The following is a 22,030-nucleotide window of genomic DNA, read 5'->3' on the forward strand; positions in this document are numbered from 1 at the left end:
CGTTTCTACGTGTTCAAAATCAAAATTTAAGTCCATTGAATTTTGTCAAAATACCTACATGTAAATTAATAGTCTCGCTATTGTATTTTAAATCTAGTTTTATTATCGGCCCTAAACTTTGCGACACTCCAATCGTGGCGCCGTGGAACCCTAAGGTGCCGTAGCACCCGGGTTGAAAAACACTGGGCTAAGGGATAGAATCGTTGGAAGCGTTATACGTGTGTAGCTTCCACCGGCTAAATCGGGTAGGTTGGTGCTTTGTAAAGCGCATGCGCCAATGCCCTCCGGCTGCTTTACGCCATTCGGTTATTCTCGCCGTGGAAGCTGTCTCGTAAGCGCTTCCGTTCCGCCACTGATATTCGAATATACAATAGCAATCTTATCGGTTTTTTTCACACGTAGTATAGAAATTTGTAATAAGATACATAATGCGGTTATAAAATATTAATTTTAATTAATTCAAAGTACGTTAAATTATTAAAATAATCGCCCAATATGAATTTATATTTTAGAAAATACAAGGGAAGCGCTTCCAACGACGGCACGCCACTGGTAATTAGACGCCAGTCTAAATAGGGACCAGTTAGTTACCCTTAAAAATCTTTCCGGAAGACATTTCTCCGGCTCTTCGCCAGTAATTTCGTACGATCGAGCAAAAAAGCTTCGGCCGGCTGTTCGGAGGATAAGCGATTAGGCCATAACCCCGATACGAGAAATTTCCGAAGATCTGGTAAATCTGCGTAACAGTTGAGCTTAAAACTCATCATAAATAATTTTATATTCACATTCCTGTTCTATAAGGATGGAGACGATTTAATGAATCAACTTCTGCCTGTAGGTGTCCAACGATCGAGCTGGAAAGAAAATGGCGGAAGATGGTAAAATTCTATTTGTTGGTCTTTGCTGTTTAGATATCGTTTCCGCCTGCGAATATTATCCGCAAGAAGACTCGGATCAGAGGTAAAACTTTTAAGTGCGTCTATTTTAACAAGACAATTACATAGGTTCGACGTCGAAAGTTGGTCACCCTAATCCGTAGATAACGTGGGCCAGGATTCGCTATCGTAAGTTGCCAGATGCGAAAAGTCTCGTCGTAATCTGGATTGCCACTCGCGACGTTTGAAAAAACTTGGGTCTGGATGGAAAAAACCCAGAAAAATTCATGATTAAAATGTAATTATAAAAACCAAATTATAAAAAACAGGTCCGAATGACGCGGTTGGGACTTTAACAGAGCTGTAGAGCCGGTGGCGTAGCGGGGGCGGCATTTTTTCACAATAATAATAATATCTTGTAAAAATTTCAACCATTTCATTTCATATTTTTATCGCACCTACGATTCGGACCGATTGAAATGAGCACGGAATTTTTCATTACTTATTCTGTGACGAAACTGGAGATTCCCCTTTCTTTAAATGAATGTATAATAATGACATCTTGCTCATTGTAGTGACTGACAACGCCGTCTGTACCGACTTGTAGGGATTCCCCGTATTTTATTTAAGAGGGAGCGAAACTTTAAGGGGGCGGCGAAATTTTCCTCCGCCCCGGGCGGCCGACACCCGCGTTACGCCGCCGCGTAGAGCATACCGATAGGAACAAAAGATTCTAACGAACCGTGGCCGTACGAGCCTTCGCGAGATATAGGCCCCCGAAATGACTATGTGTGAACTTTTCGAGACCCTCGAAAATGGGATAAAATTTAAAAGTGAAAATTTTCGCAAGTACGACTCGAAATTGCGTTTCGAACGCTTTCCGTTACGACTTACTAGAGACTCCTAAAACCCCCCTAAACGCGAGGGTGCCGCCTCTCGACCGCAGCTTCCGGGGAGAGCCGTCGGACTCGCGCCGCTCTCTCCGCTAAGCCCGTCGCACGTTTGACGGGCGGCGAGCCCCGTTGTGACGATACTCGTCGGCAGAGACCGAAGAAAAGTCCGATCGATGCGACCGATCGGGCGACGCTTTCTCCGACGCCGCTCCCGTGTAAACGGAGCGCGCTTCTTCTATTTCGCGCTATCTCCGACGTGCTCTAACTGCCGAAAAGGCCGAGAAAACGGATCCTGCGCTCGCCTTCGACGGAGTCTCCTCCTCTCGCCACCCGAAGAAACCCGGCCTCTTTCCGATCTCGTGTAGAACGGGGTGAGGCCGCCGCCGCCGCCTCCTCGGATATGTCCCGGAGGTCGTTATTTAAGAAAATTCAAAAATTTATAATGTTCCGGAACAAACTGTCGGTTTAAAGTAAGAATCGTTCGATTCTTATTCCCGACGAAGGTCTTTCGAAAAGACCGAAAACATTTGAAACTCGAATTAAAAGGTTGCATTATAAAGGATTTTTTGTGTCAGTACCTGACGAGTTAATATATTTGTAACTATATACTAAAGAATGTGTACATTCTTACTGTTGATGACTATCGTAAGTGCCATATAACTAGTATTGTCCTCGCACCTATTGATACTTAGCATCGGTGGAGGAGTGGAGGATATTGCTATATAATTTACAAATCAAATTGAAACTAGTGTGATATCAATATTGTGAATCTCCATAATTAAAATGACCATTTTTTAGTTAATGCATAATATTTTTCGTTACAGGTGTCTCTATCATCACTGGCAAAGAGGCGGAAATGCCTCCAACAATTGCACCGTAGCTAAACGACTCGGAGCTCCCTGTGAATATTTTGGAACGATGAGTAATGATCTGGGTGGCCAGTGAGTATATATCATTAGTAGGATAGTATAAAACGATAACCAAGACATTAGATTAATTTACAAAACTTGTGTAACTCGTGGATATTTTGCAGCTTTTTACAGAATGATCTGGACAGTCGTGCGATTTGCAGAGATAACTGTGTTTTCTACGACAACTGTGATTCTCCCGTTTCTACTGTCGTCGTAAACGTCAACAATGGATCGAGGACAATCCTCCACTCTAACAGGTATGGGTTGCATCAAAACTGATAATATTTTTGCCATTTTGAAGTGATTAATTACCAAATGTTCTCCGAGACAGAAATTTACCGGAACCCACGTTCGAACAGTTTGCAAAGTTGGACCTGACAAAATACAAATGGGTTCACTTCGAAGTACGTTTTCTGTATACTTGTACATTGTGAAGTCGTAAGGTTAACTCTTTTGGCAAATTTTCTTGTACCAGAATTCCATTTGAAATGAAAATGAAGAGCTGTGCAGTTGTTTCAGCAACTGAGGGAATGTTTTTGTAATAAAATAATTTTACCAAAATATACTAAATACATTTTTTTAATGTTTTGCAGAGATTAATAAGAGATTATTCTTTGTGCGTTTTTCAAATGGATGATTTGAATAATATTGGATTTTTGATTAAAATACTGTTTTGACTACAGTGGCTCTTATTTGGTTTTTATCTTATCTTAGTTTCTTATATTTTGTACTAGCACAAAAAATTACATAGTTTCAGATAATTCGGTACACTTCAGATAATATTGTTTCCCTCTAACATTCCTATTTTTAAACTGTTCTGTAAAATCCATTTCTTGGTCTGCCCAATCAGCTGACATTATCTCTGAACATTTTTCTTTGTGGGCAAGTCAAGAATTTTGTCTTTATGAAAGTGTCAGACAAAAGAGCCTTGTATATAAAAATTGCAGTTGTCATTAACAGTGTGTGGCAACCACAATATAAACTATGTGGCAAGGGAGGTCCAGATTACCACCATGCAGCAGCTGCCCTTTTGAATGTATGTGAAACTTGGAATATTGACCAACTAACATTCTCCAGCCAATTTTATTCACATATCTGAACAAATGGATTTTATGGAACAGTTTAAAACTAGGAACATTAGAGGGAAAACACTCTCTGTATACAGTATTAATCATCTATTGTATTTGTGTAAATTTGCCTTCTGTTTTCTTAACATGGGGATATTATCAAACTATATAAAACACAAATTCAACTCATATTTGTAGATTATTTACAACTTCCAGATTTTTACTGTACATCACATTCCTTAAAAGGGAATTTAAAGTATTTTACTTGCTGTCGTCGGTTATGCTTCGATTTTGTTGGTGTGTCGGTTACCGACACACCAACAAAATCGAAGCATAACTGAAGTTTCTTGAAGCATGTTTTGACTGTTGAATGTTCTTTCAATCATTTAATTTCCTTTCTGTGTTGTTTCAAAATATATTGAATTTTAAGATCTCTGTTTTTAGCATAGAGTTTTACAAACATTATATCAATTATTTATTTATTTGTAAAAAACAATTTCTACCTTTCTTAATTCTGGTTAACATAAAAAACAGTTTTCTCAAACTTGCCCAAACTCTTTCTCATATTAAACAATACATTTTATTAAGTCCAAGATATTTCAATTCAGGTTTCAAGTAGTTGGCTGTAAAAATCAATAAAATTGGATTACTATCATTATAGTAAAGTGAAAAAGATATTAATGTAAATAATTTTTACTAAATACACAACAAAAAAACAAAAATAACATAACATTTTAACAAAATATGAATGTCTTCAACCTCCTGAGGTTTGACCTTTTATAAATAATTTTATAAAAGATATATCCAGTCTGGAAGAAACTAAAATTTGCCTATTTGAAACTCAATTTGTAAAAGGATAAACTCAATTAGTGAGCAGCTACAAGATAGGAGTGTAAAAGTATATTTCTTTATACTCTGTGATCACAAACCCTTTGACATAGTGGCCATTTTTAGTGCCAAGAATGTAAAGTTTTCTTAGTTCAATGTGCATAAAAAACAATGTTTTATCCCTTTAGTACAGATTTTGTTTTGGTTTTTGCTCATGTATGCAGTTATTTATTATTATTATGCATTTATTTACGTGTTTACAACCTTGTTCGTGACCAAAGTGAGCAATAAAACTGTGTTGGATGGAAGAAAACTAAGGAGTGTTGTAACAAGCCTTTCAAGGTGTATTACTTGAATATTTGAAGTATACATGTTCTATTTGAGACTGTCCCATTTTCAAATATACAATTAGAATGACCATTCTCTTTGATGATGTAATCTGAAGAAAACTTCTTAAAGAGATCAAAAACATTGTTTAAATGAATTTTGTTTTGTTGGAAAAGAAAAGGATTAGATTGTGATTTTGATATGAATTTCCAATTTCTCTCTCAACTCTATTTATGCACTTAATTTGAAATTTCAAATATCTCTGTAATTAGACTTGTAAGAAAATTAGTCTTTAAAATAGAATTATTCTCTTTTTCCAAGTTTAATTAATTAAAATAATGTTTGAAGTTTATTCAATAAATATTAGATTCATTATTTATGAACCAACAACTACATGATTAATGAACATTTTATTAATTTTAGGGCAGAAATGTGACAGAGGTTAAAAAAATGATTGAATACATAAAAGAATGGAATCTGGGTCATGTCAGTCAAAGAATTCCAGTATCTGTGGAACTAGAGAAACCTAAACGGTGTCTGGAAGAGTTATTGACGTACGGTGACTTTTTGTTCGTAGGAAAAGATTTTGCACGGATGCGTGGTTACGACTCAATGGAAGAGACAGTTAAACGGCTTGGAGATGACATTAAATTGGGGTAGGTTAGCTTAATCTCTATTAATTAATGATTTGCTTTTTAATAATTGAAAATGTATTTAGGGTTGCAATTATTTGTGCTTGGGGTGAGATGGGTGCATGCATCAGAAATGTGGATGGATCTATTTCTGTTTCTCCAGCAAACAAACCAGAAAAAGTCATCGATACACTTGGTGCAGGAGACACGTTCGTCGCAGCCACGATATCGATGCTGAGTTTGGAACAGAAACCGGAAGAAGCAGTAAAATTTGGCTGTCGGGTGGCCGGATTTAAATGCGGACGGCACGGATTCGAAGAACTGAGTTCACTACTTGAAAAATAAAGGTAACTGTTTTTAATGACCGAATTAATTGTAATCAAATTTAAAATTTATTTTTGAAAAGAAAAAAATACATCTGCTGATAATGCCTTATGTAGTGGGAAAATTTTTATCTTGTTTCAATTTAACAAAAATTTATCTGAAAGTAATACAAAATTCTCTCTTGAATCATAAATATTAAGATAATCTGTAAGTGGAAGGTATTAAATGTGTTGTAGATGTAAGTTAAAGTTCTTCTTTGGTGAAAAGATTAAATGCTCAGACTCATCTTCCATTGATTTATAACAAAAAATTGAAAAGTGCACATCTCTGTTATAAAATTATGATTAGATCTTAACATAAAAATTAAAAGTTTTCCACTTTAAAACTCTCCTTCTCCTATTTTGAGATGGCCACTGTAGCACCTCTTTTATTCTGGACAGAATTAGAAGAGGCCACTTAAAATTCTCTTGATACCATACTCCAGACTTATTCACACAGATGATATTGCATATGATGTGCATTCACACAGATTATCTACATTTTAGATATTAGTGATCATTCTATTTTGTGTGTGTTTTAGCTCATTTTACTTAGCCATAGATAGGATTAAATGTAAGAAAGATGTGCCAATAATATCAAGCATGAACACTAGCCCACACCTAATATATGCTTAATTCAAGATTAAAAGTCTATAATGATTTAAAAATATGAAAGACATGTGATTAGTGTTTCAGGATATATGGTTTAATTAGTGGGTACCAATATGCGTCAAACAGCTCATTGATGAACTGTAATTTACTAAAAGGTATTCTGATACTCACTGATGGGTTCATTGGTGCAGCAACCGATATACTGTACATCACATACACTGAGCTGTGGATATGGTGAGCTCTGATGAAGCAATATGGCTGCCTCCACAATTATATTATTAATGCCACTTGTACTATTCATCTGTATAACCCAAAGTTATTGACAAAATAAGTCTGTAAAATGCCAGTATAGTGCCATTTGATTCTGTCATCTTATTAGGTTGCCAGACATTCCAGTAAAAACTTATAAAATCATTCATCAGTGCTTCAGTTGTGGCTAAGACTGATGCATGATGGAAAACATTATATAATGTCACTTGGTCTGGTAAAACCAATACGCCAGCAAGACTTTGGAAGCTAATGTGCTAGAAAACAAGTAGTCAATCTGTATCTGCATCATTCTCTGATGATGAAGAGAGAAATTTCTTCTACATTTTCGAACAATGACAAAGATACTGCATTTAAATACAAAATATCTAAAAATTAAGTCCTCATTTAAAATTGTTTTGTTTAACATTATTTCTTAATAACATTGAGGGAAAAAAATACAAGTACATTTGTAATCATTTGCAATTATTGTTATCGAATTTTATTTATAACCAATAAAACTGATTTTGATGAGGTTTAAAGTTAAATTGAAGACAGTCTGTTCAAAAATGGAATGACCATTTATTCACTTTCAATGTTCTGGAATACAAACTTTTGACACTGACCTTTCTCTGTAGGCTACTTGGCCATCAAAATTAAAACTTTCCTTACTTGGATATTTTTTATTTGTTTTTAAGGGAAGTTTTAATTTTGATGGCCAAGTAGCCTACAGAGAAAGGTCATTTGTCAAAAGTTTGTATTCCAAAACATTGAAAGTGAATAAATGGGGATTCCTTTTTCAACAGACTGTCTTCAATTTAACTTTAAACTTAATTGCCATCAGATGAAATTCTACAAATTATTGTGATTTTGAGGAGAAAATACAATCCCAATCCCAAAGGTTGCAAACACATTCTAATAAGAATATTTTCAACAAATAACCTGTCTTTTTTCAAATAACAAACCACACACAAGACTTTAAATAATGTCAAAGTAAAAAATGTGCCTTGTGTGCATTTGCCATTTTAAATTTATGCAGTGCTCTCTGTAATTTGTTTAAATCACCATTGCTTGTTTTTGGACTGTGTGATAGTAGATAGGTGTGCTCCTTACAGATTTCACTTTGCAAACATTATTACAACTCACATTTACCTATCACCAATGATGAGGATTAATCTTCTCTCCCCCTATCACCCACTATGACTGCCATCATTCAATCATTCACTGATTCACCATAAATAAGTATCTCCCTTGTTTTTATTAATCTTCTGTAAATGTATGTTATAGCTTACATTTATTTTAATGTTTAATAACAGAAGTGTTGTGGATCTTTTAGAAATTCTGTGACCAGAAAGATACTGTAGGAACTTAGCTCCTGTTTACATCAATAGATTCTCAGAAAATATGATTTGAAATGAAATAAAACAATATAATAATAAAACAAATTTTACCATAAAATTTGTTTTATTATATTATTTCACTTCAAGTCACACTTTCTGAGAATCTATTGATGATGATGATAAATTTTCTATGCAGAAAGTCATCATTTATGATAAATAAAACTTAAATGCTCATTACTAGAAAATATTTTGCCAGATTATTGTATTTTGTTTATGTAAAAGCTCAAAAACCTGATTACACAGAATTAATAATGTATTTTATTGTTTTAGGTACGTAATGTTGTGAAATTCTCGGTACAGACTGTGATTTATCAGAGAAGAGAGGATAAATTTAACATATGGCTGTATAGATTCAAACTACTGAATTGGTAGAATATTCCATATTTTGTATAATTAGATAATTTGATTAAAGAAATATAATATTTGTATAAAACTGCAAATCCTGAAACTTTGATTAGAAATAATTTTAACTTAATAACGAATTTAAAAGATATTGATTCATAAATTGACTGAATATAAATATATTATGATGTTCAATTATAGTCTGTGGATCGTGAGAATGCCTTTGAAATTATTGAGGAAGTATTGCGTATGACAAGATCTCATCTGTCCTGCATATGCATTTGTTAAAATCTACGAACGAATATTATTTTTGACAATAATACATGGCCTAACCAGATTTAAAATTATAAATATACAAATTATTATAATTCTCTTGCACAAATAAAAAGTTTATACAAAATAATAACAATGGAATGTCTGAAATAAAGGAATAAAGAAGGAAAGAAATATCCACATTTACTAAAACAATTGGACAGTTATTGTCAAAGCATTTCCATGTTTTTGAAAAACATTATTTGTTTTTATGTTATAATAATACATTTTGATATGCAGGCATTTAGGTTTATTTTGTTTTATATTTAATTACATTTGCAACTATTGTTTATTCATTAACAACACTTATGTTCTGTCTTCTATATCTTGAGAAATGTTTAAAAATAGTCTAGCTCTAAATGTATTGCTTTTTTCTTTATTAAGGATTTGACAAGAGTAAAGGATGACCCAAAACTCAGTTATCTGAGATATATTTAATAGTTAACCCACAGCTGCTTTAGAGTGGTTTTATCTATAATTCGATTGCTTCGTTGGAAACAACTGAATCACACATAATAACATGCAGCTTTAGATAGATTTCAAGATTATTTTACTAGTTATATGAATTTTGCAAAGACATTTATTTGGTTAACAGAATACCTTCAGATTTATAAGATTTAAATAAAACTGTGCTCATATTTTTAATTATTTAATGGTTGCATTTAGATTTCACAATGGTCATTATTTAGGAAAGTTTTTTATATTTGCTATGTGCAAAAATATATGAAACAGTGGAACCTCGCTTAACGAGCACCTCTCGTAACGAGTAATTTGCATAACGAGCGCAACAAAAAAATTACTCGCATAACGAGTGACAAGGAAAAAGGAAGTCCCGGATTGTGCGCATGCTACATCAGTGTTCTGCTTAGCATCTTAGTGTCGCTTGTGCTCGCACATTTTTCCAAACTTGTGTTCAGACATATTACATATAAACATCGACAACCATAGCTCGTTATATAATAAACACGCCAAACAATATGTCAAGTTTTTGGGCTGTGTAAAGGCTATAATTAAATATTAGAAATTAGTTAATTTGACTAGAGGTAGGCAGTTATGTTGCCATCTCGAATTAAATTTAATGATCAAATTCAAATTAAATTCCAGAAATGTCTAAATAATTTTCTTTGAATAAATGTTATACATAAAATATTTAAGTATTTTTTTTGGCACGGAACACATTATCGTATTTTACATTAATTTATAAGGGAAAAATTGTTTCTTAATGTTTCACATTACGAGTAAGATTCTGGAACGACAAATTATGCTCCTTTAGCGAGGTTCCACAGTATTCTATAATAAAGGTGCATAATCATATTATTAAATAGCAAAGTAGAAGTTCATTCAGCACCACTCTGATGCTTTTGTAATTTTCCAAAATTTGGTAAGTCATATGAAATTACAATGTCGCATATGTTCTATAAGAGCACACTGTCATATGCTTCCAATTTATTTGGGCACATTAATTGGTCTGTAGATCATTAGCAATTGTGCACTGTGTAGATTGATTTTTTGCAATGTGTTCATTAACATTTTTGCAGATTTTTCAATCAATGTCCATAATGATTCAAGTGCATACAATATTTATTTTACAAACATATACTATACTGTATACATACAACTTACAGAAACTACATGTGTACAGAACATCGACATATTAGATTGGCACCTCCAAAAAGTAGTTTACAGACTTCCAAACATTCTGGATTATTAGGTGCCAGATTAATGAACTTCTACTGTGGTTTTATTGTAAATGAATACATTTTTTACTAGAGATTAATGAAAAATAAAGCTGTTAACACATAGCTGTACATTTTACTTATTTCAAGCAATGTCTGCATATTTAAAACTGGATGCTCTTCTAATTACAAACAATTACTTTGTAAGATCTACTAAACTATATAAATAAGAAATTACTAGTTTTGACAAGATTTGATGTTCAATATCACTTCAAAAATCAGTACAGTAGAGTCCCGAAAACTCGGAACTCGATAACCCGGCAGTCCGGATAACTCGGCCACACCCCGGTAGGGCGGAAAAACACCGCGTGCAAGATCCCGCATTCCTTCGTCTCGCGTCACACTCCCACTCCTCCATCACGTGTCTGGATATTATGCATTTCTTTAAAAAAAAGTTGTCAGTTTTTGCAAAGTCGGCTAGTCAATTTTCATTATAGACAGCTTTATGCCTCAAAGTATTTTTCTGAGGTTGTCTTATCGGGTAAATTACTGTACACTGTGTATTCATTAATTTTCATTTTCATATAGTAAAGGCTCTGTGCCTTCGTAAAGTACATACTTTTCCTTTGTTTAAGGGTATTTGGGCAGTTTATTCTCTGTTGTATTCTCAAGCAAACGATACATACAAGTACAGTACAGTATTTTCTGAGGAAACACTTACTTATTCTTTTTTAATCCCATTCCTGGCATTTTCACAAACTCGGCCACCCTTCGGTCCACATTAGGCCGAGTTTTCGGGACTCTACCGTAATACAGTTTTACAGCATTTTAACCTAGTCTAACGTCGAGGCTTTGATCGTAAAATAACATTTTATATCTAAAGCAATTGTTGTCAATTTTGTTCGAAGCTGTATTTGAACATTATTGAAGATACAGACTGATAAAAATATCATTAGTGTGTATTTCAAAACTGATTTTGTGGTTATGCATCCAATCAAGCTTAAGCAAGAAAGGAAGAAATTATCATAAAGGCGTTAATTACGTGTAGATACTGCTATTTTTGCAAAAGAATTTGAATTAAGGCACGGCACGACGACAATGCACGTGTGCCACGTTGTGTCGAATAGGTGCCGAAAGCAGAGCTAGAGACGACGTTTTAATCTTTTGTATAGGTCGACCCACATTGCAGGAAACTCAAGCACGGGGGAGTTGCACGGATTTAATAATACGGTAAGGAGGGCCTCCCAAACGTACATCGGGCTCCTCCGATCACAATACACGAGCATCGCCACACGGTCCCACGGCGGGGCGTGTCGATGTCGTAACACCATCCTAGTCATCTCGGTGTCCTTACCGTATTATTAAAACCCACGCAACTCCCCACGCGTAAGTTGCCCGTAATATGGGTCAGCCTGTATAAAAGATTAAAACATCATCTCTAGCTCCACTTTTGGTGCAATATGGCGCATGCGCATTGTCATCACGTGCGCCTTAATTCTAATTCTTTACGTTTTTATTTTAAATTTGGTTTGTTCTAAAGGACTAAATACTGTTAGTTTTAATTGAAATTATTTGTTCGAAAGATTTATTTGAGTTTATGTTCTGCCCGAGGACAACAAATTATAAAACTTGGAAAGTGCTTGCAAAAATAATGGTATCTACACGTAATTAACACCTTTGTGATAATTTCTTCCTTTCTCGCTTAAAAGATCTGCCCGACATCCGACCCTCCAATCTCAATAACTTACAATCGAGTTTTCTGTCCTATTTTAATTTACTGTTTATGTAAATTATCCTCGGCATTTTAATCATAAAATTATTCCGTTCTGATATTATAAATCCTTTGTTAAATATAGATAGTAAAATTAATGTATGAAAAACTTGATAAAATTATTAATTATCTGTACTAATAACTATATAACTTAAAGAAAAATAATTAGAGAACTTACTTAATTCTTTAATAAAGTTTGAAGTATTTGTACAAATTTATATCCTTCCAGATATGTATTGTAAAGTGGAATAGGTGCCACTCTGTAACAGTCTTTCCTCATATCACACTAAAGTTAAACAGAAATTAGAATAATAATTTAAGTTTTAAGAATTCCAAAGTGCTATGTTGCAAAAGTGCTAAGTGCTAATGTATACGTTGCTAGCTTGAATCCATGTATATAGTGAAATGATATACAAGAGACTGTGTAAAAGAAAATTCTTTTCTTTTACACAATCTCTACCTACTGTACAAGACTACTTACAAAAAAAATCCAGCAACAAGTTACATAACTATTCCAGCTATTATGAGATTTTATATTATTAATAATTATAAATGGGAAAAAGCTTAATTTTGATGGTAGATGGTAGAGATAGCATTTGCAAATTTTTATAAAACCTAATAACAAGTAAAATCTTCATTAAGTCTGACTACACTCAAGATACGCTCTATCTCCCTATCCTTTGACCTTTAACCACCAAAATTTAATAGCATCAATCCCCTAACACATAAACCTCCCCGCAAAATTTCAGAAATTTTTGACAAAAGGCACGGGAGTTATTAATATTAAGCTCCAAAATGGGTGAACAAAATTGTAATCCTCTGCACAGACATATGTAAAAAACCCAGACATTTTTTACATTTCTCGACGTTTCAAGATCCCAGGTTCAAAAATGTAAAATCTCGAGTCCATTTTTGACCAATTGTTATACTTCTCTCTGTTACATATAACAGCTGGAAGAGTAAAAATGTAAATTAGAAATACAAGTGTAAATAAATATAGTGTAGGGCCAGTAATCCGCGAATTCGCTCAAGCCGCGCAAAAAGCTCGGATCCCAATTTTTCGACACTACGGGTCGTACGGACCTCGACGTGGCCTCTCAAACACTCGAGATAAGTGTTAACGGCTGTTTTTGGCATTCCGAACGTCCGCGATCGACGCGCTACGCAATATCACAGATTAAATATGTAAATGCTGGCTTATAACTTCAAAAAGGTATTTATAGAAGATTAGTCTTTTATTTATCAATAAATAATAAAAGAACTTACAACGAAATTCAAATACGGTATTAATCTCTTTTATCCACGTCGAGCGTCGGCATTACGGAGGCCGCCGTCGTATTCGATTCGCATCTTACGATGCTACAAAGTTAATCTGCAGTAAATCCGCAAAAAAATCGACTCGTATTTAAAGTACGGCGTATTATTTTTAATTCGATAATTTGATAAAACTTGAAATTATATAAATACGAGTCGCAAACCCGACGTAAATCGCTTCGGTTTCCGAATCTATAGCGTGCGCGTCGTATTTGCTTAAAAAATTTTTAAGCCGCGGTTAACCGGTTTGGATCCCAGTCGCCGCGGCTTAACGGCCCTACGCCGTATATCGGTATATAGCATAAAAATAACTTAAATAAATATATAACTTGTTTTTGCTTGTAAGCCAGCACTTCCTCCCCAATAAAAGTTACTTCCTACGCCCTTCTTTATAGCATTTTCATGCAACACACACACAGCATTTTCAGAATGAATTTAACCAAATCCAGTTTTTTGCTATTTTGTAGTATATTAAAAATGATTAATTTTAATATCAAATGATTGCCAGATTAGATCAAGCTGTATTACTCCTACTATTAATAATTAAATGCTAAGTAATTTGGCCCAGAGGTAGGCATTAGGCCAAATTACCAAAATAATCATATAGCAATTGTAATTTTAATGCATGTGGCTTTAATATTTTTTGATGAATTTTTAATGATTTTTTGCACGTAGCTTTCATATAACTATCGGGCTTACAGATGTTTATATTTGTAATTTTAATACTTACAATAATTCCTCGTTTTTCAAATTCACTTTTCACATTACGGTTTGTCGTTTTAATTTGCAATGTCAATTGACTTCCTCTCCATCTCGGATCTGGAGGAGTAATAACTTTTAAGACCGAGTTTTCGTCTTTACAAAAATAATGTTTTATCAGCATTTCAAAATATCCAGTCAACAGAAACTGCTTTTTGAGTATTTCTTCGAGCGTTGCCTCTTCGATCACCTGTTAATCAAAATAACTATATTTGATATAAATATTCCACGTTACGTATTTCAAAATATACTAAAACCAATGTTATCCCGCACGTTGCGTAAACTACTCGTTCGTAATCCAAACGCATCGTGGCCGGACGACCGAGCGGTTAAGGCGCAGCCAATTACCGATATTGCGGAGAACGAGGATCAAATCTGGAAGGATCGAAAAACCCCGGGAATATTTTTGGAGGTAGTTTGTCAGTTACGTTGGGCCCCGCCCCTCGCCACCGGCTACCCCATCCCGGGCCTGGTCAAACTCGATGGGGGTTTGCCGAAGAGGTCGGGTCTTAGTGCCTACGAGGCAGAAAGAGTAAAAACAAACAAACAAAAAAAAATTTCAAAAGCATTTACAGTTTTAAACAATACTCTCCCGTGTTTGATTAAAAATCTTACAAAGCCATAAATAATTCGACAAAAGTGCATTTTTATTTCGTTTAATATTGTGTTGCGTTTTTCTTTTTATTAAAAAATTGCTTTTCGTAATTAAAACTGTTCGTTAACTTCAAAGTATACATTTTGAGACTAATTTGTTGCAAAGTCATACAAAACATATTTAAGTCGATTGAATAGAAATACTTTTTTTATACTTTACGGAGAAAAATAATCCACTAAACTTTACTTTTATATTCTCTAATTAAAAATTTCTTTGTAATCATTTATAGTAGAAGAAAAAGTAATTAAATAAACTAATTATAAGCACCGCTTACTTTTAAACTAGCCATCAACATAGTTATCAGAACTGGAGAAGGGTTGCTTAATTTAAACATGTCGGCACCAGTACAGGAATGAAATCCTACAACAGAATAAACTGCATTAAATAAGTATATTAATTACAAATAATTTTTTAAAATTTTTAACGTTTATATTGTAACGAACGCGTGGAGTGATCGTAACGAGTAGCGGTTATTGTGGTATTCGCTATTCGTTACAATAAATCAACGCACCGTGGCTGGACCAATCATCCAACCAGACGTATCGAAGTATCGCCGAATAAAACAGTCTTGTTAGATGATTTTTATTTTTAATTTTAAAAAATTGTTCTTTAATAGAACAAAAGTCAAAGCTGGCATATATCAAATATATTACTTAAAATATACAAAATATATATTGCTTGTAAGCCAGCACTTCCTCCCCAATAAAAGTTACTTCCTAAGCCCTTCTTATAATAGACAAAAGTGCACTTGGGAGATGTGATTTTTTGCATTCGATTAATCCGTACATTTATTTTCTTTCGACCAATTAAAATTATGCTAAGTAAATTTATTATTATTAGAATAATAATAATTCTAAGGATGTTATTTCATTTATTGTCGAGTCCAATGAATTGTTTGTGTTAAAATTGTTTGTTCCGGCATCGATAATAAAGGTTTTAAAACATTGTTCTATGATATTAAATTGGTAGGTAAGCCAAAGATTTGTAAGGTTGCCGACGGGGTGCGGACTACGTCGAGAGGGTCGAGCAATCGCGAAGGGTCGAATGTGGGCGATCGGCACCGAGACAGCCTCTACGGTTACGAGAAACCGTTTATTTGACACGAAAGTAGCTTACAAGATTTCCATCTTGGAAGTTCTAGGTCGGCAGCAGCCTCTGGGTTTTCCTCTCCTTTCCAATATATATTCCATTTTGAAGGAGTGTCCCTGGGTCCCGAATGGCCGGTTCCCTCGACGTCTCGACGACTCCGGGACGATGCGGTCGACTTCCGTCGATGGAAAGATGTCGATCCGAGGTCGGGAGACGGAGACGAAGATGGGCACGAGACACACACGCAACGATAGATCCGTCACTCGGACTTTCGGGAGAAGAAGCCCGTCGCGTCCTCGAATTCTCGGGTTTTATCCGTTTTCCTCCGATTCCTCTTTCCGATTGGTCTCTCCTCGTCACCCGGTGACAATTCGAAACCTTTCGGGGGCGTGGGAGAGGTCAAAATCGAAGTTTAATTTGATTCCCATTTGGAGATAGACGATCCGCGTTTCTCCATTGTTCTATTGTTTAAAAGTTCGCGTCGTTTTCATTAAGTAAAACTATTTCTAACTTCTATTTTTTTCTCTAAAAAAATATAATTTTTAACGCGAATTTCAGTGAGGTTCGGACCTGTCCAGAGCCTCACAGATTACCCAACGAGTAATAAATCACCAAACAGTCGCCTAAATATCTGGCTGTAATATGGCTAATTAAATTACTGTCAAATTACTTTATACCAATCGAGGTAGACGTTAGGCGCCTTCTGAAATTATTCCAGAAGGTTCTAAATTTTATTTAATTATAATTATTAATTTACTTAAGAGATGGCGCCTAACATCTACCTCTAGTGTCAAATTACTTTATATCAGTCATTTAATTAGCCATATTATAACAATATTATATTTAGACGATCGTTTGGTGATTTATTATATACTACTCGGGCTTTGCGAAGTTATTATTTGTACCCAACGAGTAGAAGATAAAAAAGATTTTCCTCCCTAAAAGGATCCCTAAATATATTTGTATAATTGATTCTGTACACGCAATTCTGCCATTTATAATTATGAATTTCGAGAATGCAGTCAAGATCACATCTTGTCTGACACGAAAAAACTGTCAAGCGGGGACATGTCCACCCGGTCTGCATCAATCGGTTGACTCGATGACCAGCCAACTGACTCAAATGGAGCCTCCTGTTCAAAGCAAGAGCAAAACCGGTGTGTTGGGAACATTGTGTTGTCGGGATCCCCTTTTCTGTCGTATTGGTCACCTTGCCCAGCAAACGCACGGATGGGCATTCGGATCCCGGGGATGGTAAAGAGATACTAAACTTTCACTGGGAGGTCCCCTGGCCGAGGACGAGAACCCACATGGAGGGGTTTCTCGAATGGCTTTCTTAGTTCTTGACTAAGAACTGTAGCTTACGCTTTGTTCACCGAACAAAAAGTTTAGTATTATTTTAAGAACAGTTTTCTGCGGGTTGCCATTGTATTGTCAAGGTTTAGATTAAAACAATTTTAAAAAACCACAAAATCTCGAAATAAGAGATTTTCTCTCTACTGTTGAAATTTGTATAATAATATTAAGAACAATAACTAAACAAAAGTATAAAATCTATTAATTACAGGTTACTCTGAATTGCATTGTAGTTATAATTAACTTTAATTGCAATAAAAGTCAGACGTTACTCACACATTACCTCCGCTTTCAACTGTATCAATAGAAAATACACCATTTATAAAATTTTTAAAAATTTTCTACTTACTTTGTTCGTTCATAATAAATTTCATTTTAGGATCGACTCCCCACCATCCTCTTAATTTAGGAAAGTCTTTTCTATTACGCGTGTGTTTCTCATTCACAAATATTGCAGCCACTCCTCCGGGACCAGCATTTAAATACTAGCAATAAAATTTGTTAAAATTAAAAATATATATGTATTAATCATTAAAATCGAATCGCTTCTTTTGTTGCGTATAAAACTTATTTTAGTAAATTTAATTATTACCTTGTACGTACACCACGCTGCAAAATCCACGTCCCAATCGTGCAAATGTAATTCCGCGTTACATACCGTGTGAGCGAGATCGAAACCAACGATACAACCCTGAAAACGGGTATTACGATAAGAAGAAATCGATAAAAGCGGCAAAACTTTAAATCGACATAATTTACCTTTTCGTGACCTATTTCTGTTATTGTTTTCACGTCAAACAATTGCCCCGTGAAATATTGTATTCCGGGAAGTAAAATTACCGATATTTGGTCTCCTTCCTTCTCGATCGTAGAGACGACATCTTCGTGTCTCACATAATCTTCTCCCTAATAAAATTTGAGAAACACAAAGCGCATTTAGTTTTAAAATTATTTTAACTGTTGAATTTGAAAAAAAATTATCATTTAATACTGGAAAAATCGTTTACCTCTCTGGGTTTCAAAAGCAACAAACTATCTTCTGGTTCAAATTTATGTAAAGCAATTTCGGAACAGACTACATACTGGAAATTATTAACACAAATACTTTTCTATAACTTCAATATAATTCCTTAAAATATATATATACATAATTATATTATACTAAACTAATACAGATTGTTTTCAATATTTTTCTTTCCAAGAATTAATTCATGGTATAATATTTGTATTTTTGTTTGTAAAATTCTCACAAAACTACACTACAATACTATATTACCGAGACTAAGAGTTGGTGATTCTGCCTCGGGCTTTATAGCAGACATAGTTTAAGACCACTCAATACCCTGCGAATTGGGTAACTGTCAACTTACACAACAAAAATACAAAACCATAAAAGTAAGTTAGATACTACTGTGTGCAATTCGGATGTATAAAGCATCGCGCTAATGTACTAAAATGGATTCCAATGTCGAACCGACAAGTTCGTCGGTACAGTGATTGATGCGCGTGGCACTCGTTGGGCCGTAAATATAGCGAGCCCCGACGAAGCAATACGGTCGCCTCCGCAGTTATATTATTAACACCATTTTTACTACTCGCCCGTATTAAACCCAAAGTTGTTTTATAAAATAAGTCTGCAAAATGCCAACATAGCGCCGTTTGCTTCGGCCGTCTCGTTAACTTTTACGAAACGTGTTCGCCGGAAAACCCGTCGTTCTCGTTAAGATTTGCGTAACCCGAACTCGAAATTTCGTCGATTATTTAAAATTAAGTAGAAAGTATTTGATTCGAAAGTGACAAACTTTAAAAATAGCTGATAAATTTGGGGGTTTAGTGACTACAATAATGATTGAGACGAAAACATTAATAAGAATTTTTTGCTGTTTCGTATTCGAGATATTTTAAATACGACGTAACGAAGTCTAATTGCCAACTAGAACTTTGACACAACTATTTCGCTGCGTATTTTTTAAAACTATTTCCACTAAAATTATGCGAGATACTTTCGTATTGGTAATCTAAATATTGGTCTCGTAACATTCCACTTTTTAATGAAATAATAAATTTATCTACCTGTCTTACGATTATATTAAAATGCATAATGAACCTAAAATCTCTTTATATAAAGACAAATACTCCAATATAATACAAATATTGATTTAAATTCGACTCCAATTAAGCTCGATTTAACATTATTGAAGTGACGTATTTGTTTTATGTTAATGTACGAACTAATATTCTCGTAGAATAACATATAAATGTCAAATTTCCTAAAGCCAAACAAACACCGGATTACGTCGGGCTTTCTTTCTGGAATTATATTTAATTAATTTGTCACTAGAGGGAGGAGTTAAGCATCATTTCTTGTTAAATTTAATAATTATAATTAAATTAATATTTATTAAATAATTTACATTATTCCGGAAGAAAAGAATCGGCCCGGAAGAGGACTCCGACCCGTAACATCCACTTTCCACGCGGATGTGTCCAAGTTACAATACCCGAGCCTCCAGTCCGATCTCCCCTTCCGGGCATATTTAAATACGATATAACCATCCCGGGTTTCGTACGTGACCGAGGACGGTTATACCAGCGTAACCGGCAACGTATCCGGACGGTCAGTAGAAGTTGCGGGTTCGAGTCCCGATTCTTTTCTTCCTAAATATTCTGGATTATTTAATAAATATTAATTTAAATTTAATAAGAGATGGCACCTAATGCCTCCCTCCGGTGACAAATTATTTAGTAATTAATTAGATATAATTGCAGAAAAGTAGCCGGACATAATTCGGCGGTTGTTTGGCTTTACAAATTTATTGGGTTTTGTGATGTTTGTTTATGTCAAATTTACTGTCAGAAATGTAAGTAATTGTATAATTTTACCATGTCTGATGGGAATGCCGTCGCTTCCATTAGAATTTTATGTCTCTGGGGTGTTGGCTCGTAAAAAGAAATCTGCGTTAAAGAAAAAATATATTAGACACAAGAATAACGAGGAAGTTAGAATCGGTTACGTACTGTACTTCGTACGCAAAAAGGAATTTAAACTGGAAAAGAATTCAAAAATATCACGCAATACAATTATGTACTTACTAACAACAGATGCAGATTAACCGTCAATCCGTTCATTATGGCAATTTCGTCCTTTTTTGCTCCTATTAGAAATGTTAGGTTGAACTCGTGTGTTTTGAATTCTGACTAAAGGAATTTTACTCACCGACCAATTTAGCCATGATCTCTTTGGGACAAAGATCGCATAGAGCAGCCGGTAGAGAACCTACGAAGTGACTTTCCACACCTCTTATTAAGTAAAGTTATATATTAATGTTTAAAAAACCAATGTTAAGACCGGAATGTAAACCGTTTTAACTTACAAATTTTTCCAGTCATCTAGAACATTCCCAACACAATTCTGCACAGACTTCGGTTGAAGACCCAAAGAATTACCACAGAAATAAAGACATTCTTCCTCTTCGTTTTCCGACAGAGACATATCGACTAAAAAATAATTAATTAATTTAATATTTTATATTAATGTACAGTAGAGAGTCGTTAATCCGAACCCCGGTAATTGGAACGATTTTCGGTCGGACTGCGTCGTGCCGAATCGAACGTTTTTGATACTAAATTTACTTCTAAAGTATAATTTTTATGTTTTTATATTCTTCAATATACTTATTTTGTTTGTACAAAATGCAGAAATAATTTTTAACGATACGATAGCCTCGATTATTATTATAAAAATTTTCGTTAGGCTTAAAATCGACGAAAATTCGACACGAAGCGACACGCGACGGAGAAAAATTTGAACATCGGACGGGTTAATATATTTTTCGTACATAATCGGTTATCCGAACAAATCACTAATCCGAACCATCCCAGTCCCCGATTGATTCGGATTAACGACTCTCTACTGTATATACATTTTATAACAATCTAAACATAGATTAAGTAAATAATATGCAAAGATGTCTTACTGATATACTTCTCGCATTTACTTATTCAGTCAAGCCAGAGGTATCTTCACCATACGAGAGATTAATTGATCATCATTGTAATGTTTTTATGATGATGGTGATAATTTTAGAACGTAACGAAAGAATTTAACGCGCGAAGAAGCTTTAGTTTAATTGTTATCTTAGTTAAACAGAACTTTCTCCTCGGACGTAAATTGAGTTTTGTCTCCGAGACTAACAAATTTAACGCATTTCCAAGGACTGCGCTAGGTGATAAGTTGGTTGGTGGGTGGATAAAAAAAGGCGACGCGACACGTAGGCGATCCGTCAAAGAGGAGTACCTTCCAGAAGGATTTTCTATGGGAAATTGGCCCTTATTTAGGTGTTAGATACGTAAGAAAAGTCAGAAAACATCGTATGCCAGCCTGTTGGCGAGGTACAAACCTACGGCCAACTACCGGTGTTTGGTGGTTTTATACATTTAGCCACCGGTGGGACCATCGGGTAGTAAGCGAGATAGATACTGCATTGGGAACATCTCCAGCAATAAGGTGCCATTTTAACGATTAAAAAAGGTTGAAAAATTAATGAAAATATAAATGCAACAAAAAACATTTTTTAAATGATCTTTGTTTTAATATATTCTA

At 34.6% G+C, this 22,030-nt stretch overlaps 2 protein-coding genes across 5 annotated transcripts in view; one reads left to right on the forward strand and one right to left on the reverse strand.

The window, feature by feature from the left end:
• Nucleotides 1-850: 850 nt before the first annotated feature.
• On the forward strand, nucleotides 851-18,563 carry LOC136968548 (ketohexokinase-like). 4 transcript variants are annotated; one of them, XR_010879670.1, is made up of 7 exons: nucleotides 851-960; nucleotides 2,593-2,709; nucleotides 2,802-2,936; nucleotides 3,011-3,083; nucleotides 5,325-5,557; nucleotides 5,697-5,884; nucleotides 18,031-18,563. XR_010879670.1 is itself a non-coding variant. In XM_067262534.1 (7 exons), exons 1-6 carry the CDS (start codon nucleotides 866-868, stop codon nucleotides 5,876-5,878), a joined length of 912 nt encoding a protein of 303 aa, XP_067118635.1. In that variant the 5' UTR covers nucleotides 851-865; the 3' UTR covers nucleotides 5,879-5,884; nucleotides 18,031-18,563. The 4 variants fall into 4 exon arrangements, 2 of the variants coding, with proteins under 2 accessions (XP_067118635.1, XP_067118634.1); XR_010879669.1 differs by lacking the exon at nucleotides 18,031-18,563 and adding an exon at nucleotides 8,424-8,586 and having other exon boundaries at nucleotides 5,697-5,880; XM_067262534.1 differs by having other exon boundaries at nucleotides 5,620-5,884.
• LOC136968546 (kynureninase-like) overlaps nucleotides 4,125-22,030 on the reverse strand; it is a 38,584-nt gene continuing 20,678 nt past the window's right edge. Inside the window, exons 3-14 of the mRNA XM_067262531.1 lie at nucleotides 20,802-20,925; nucleotides 20,645-20,727; nucleotides 20,521-20,582; nucleotides 20,311-20,382; nucleotides 18,435-18,509; nucleotides 18,187-18,333; nucleotides 18,020-18,118; nucleotides 17,777-17,912; nucleotides 15,257-15,342; nucleotides 14,299-14,517; nucleotides 12,433-12,540; nucleotides 4,125-4,369 (exon numbers count right to left, since the gene is read on the reverse strand). Coding sequence (XP_067118632.1) covers nucleotides 12,433-12,540; nucleotides 14,299-14,517; nucleotides 15,257-15,342; nucleotides 17,777-17,912; nucleotides 18,020-18,118; nucleotides 18,187-18,333; nucleotides 18,435-18,509; nucleotides 20,311-20,382; nucleotides 20,521-20,582; nucleotides 20,645-20,727; nucleotides 20,802-20,925 — 1,211 coding nt within the window. The 3' untranslated portion in view covers nucleotides 4,125-4,369. The remainder of the gene's footprint in view (nucleotides 4,370-12,432; nucleotides 12,541-14,298; nucleotides 14,518-15,256; nucleotides 15,343-17,776; nucleotides 17,913-18,019; nucleotides 18,119-18,186; nucleotides 18,334-18,434; nucleotides 18,510-20,310; nucleotides 20,383-20,520; nucleotides 20,583-20,644; nucleotides 20,728-20,801; nucleotides 20,926-22,030) is intronic.

This window comes from Centruroides vittatus, unplaced genomic scaffold (assembly GCF_030686945.1).
Source record: "Centruroides vittatus isolate TY-2023 unplaced genomic scaffold, ASM3068694v2 contig_15, whole genome shotgun sequence".
NCBI lineage: Eukaryota > Metazoa > Arthropoda > Arachnida > Scorpiones > Buthidae > Centruroides > Centruroides vittatus.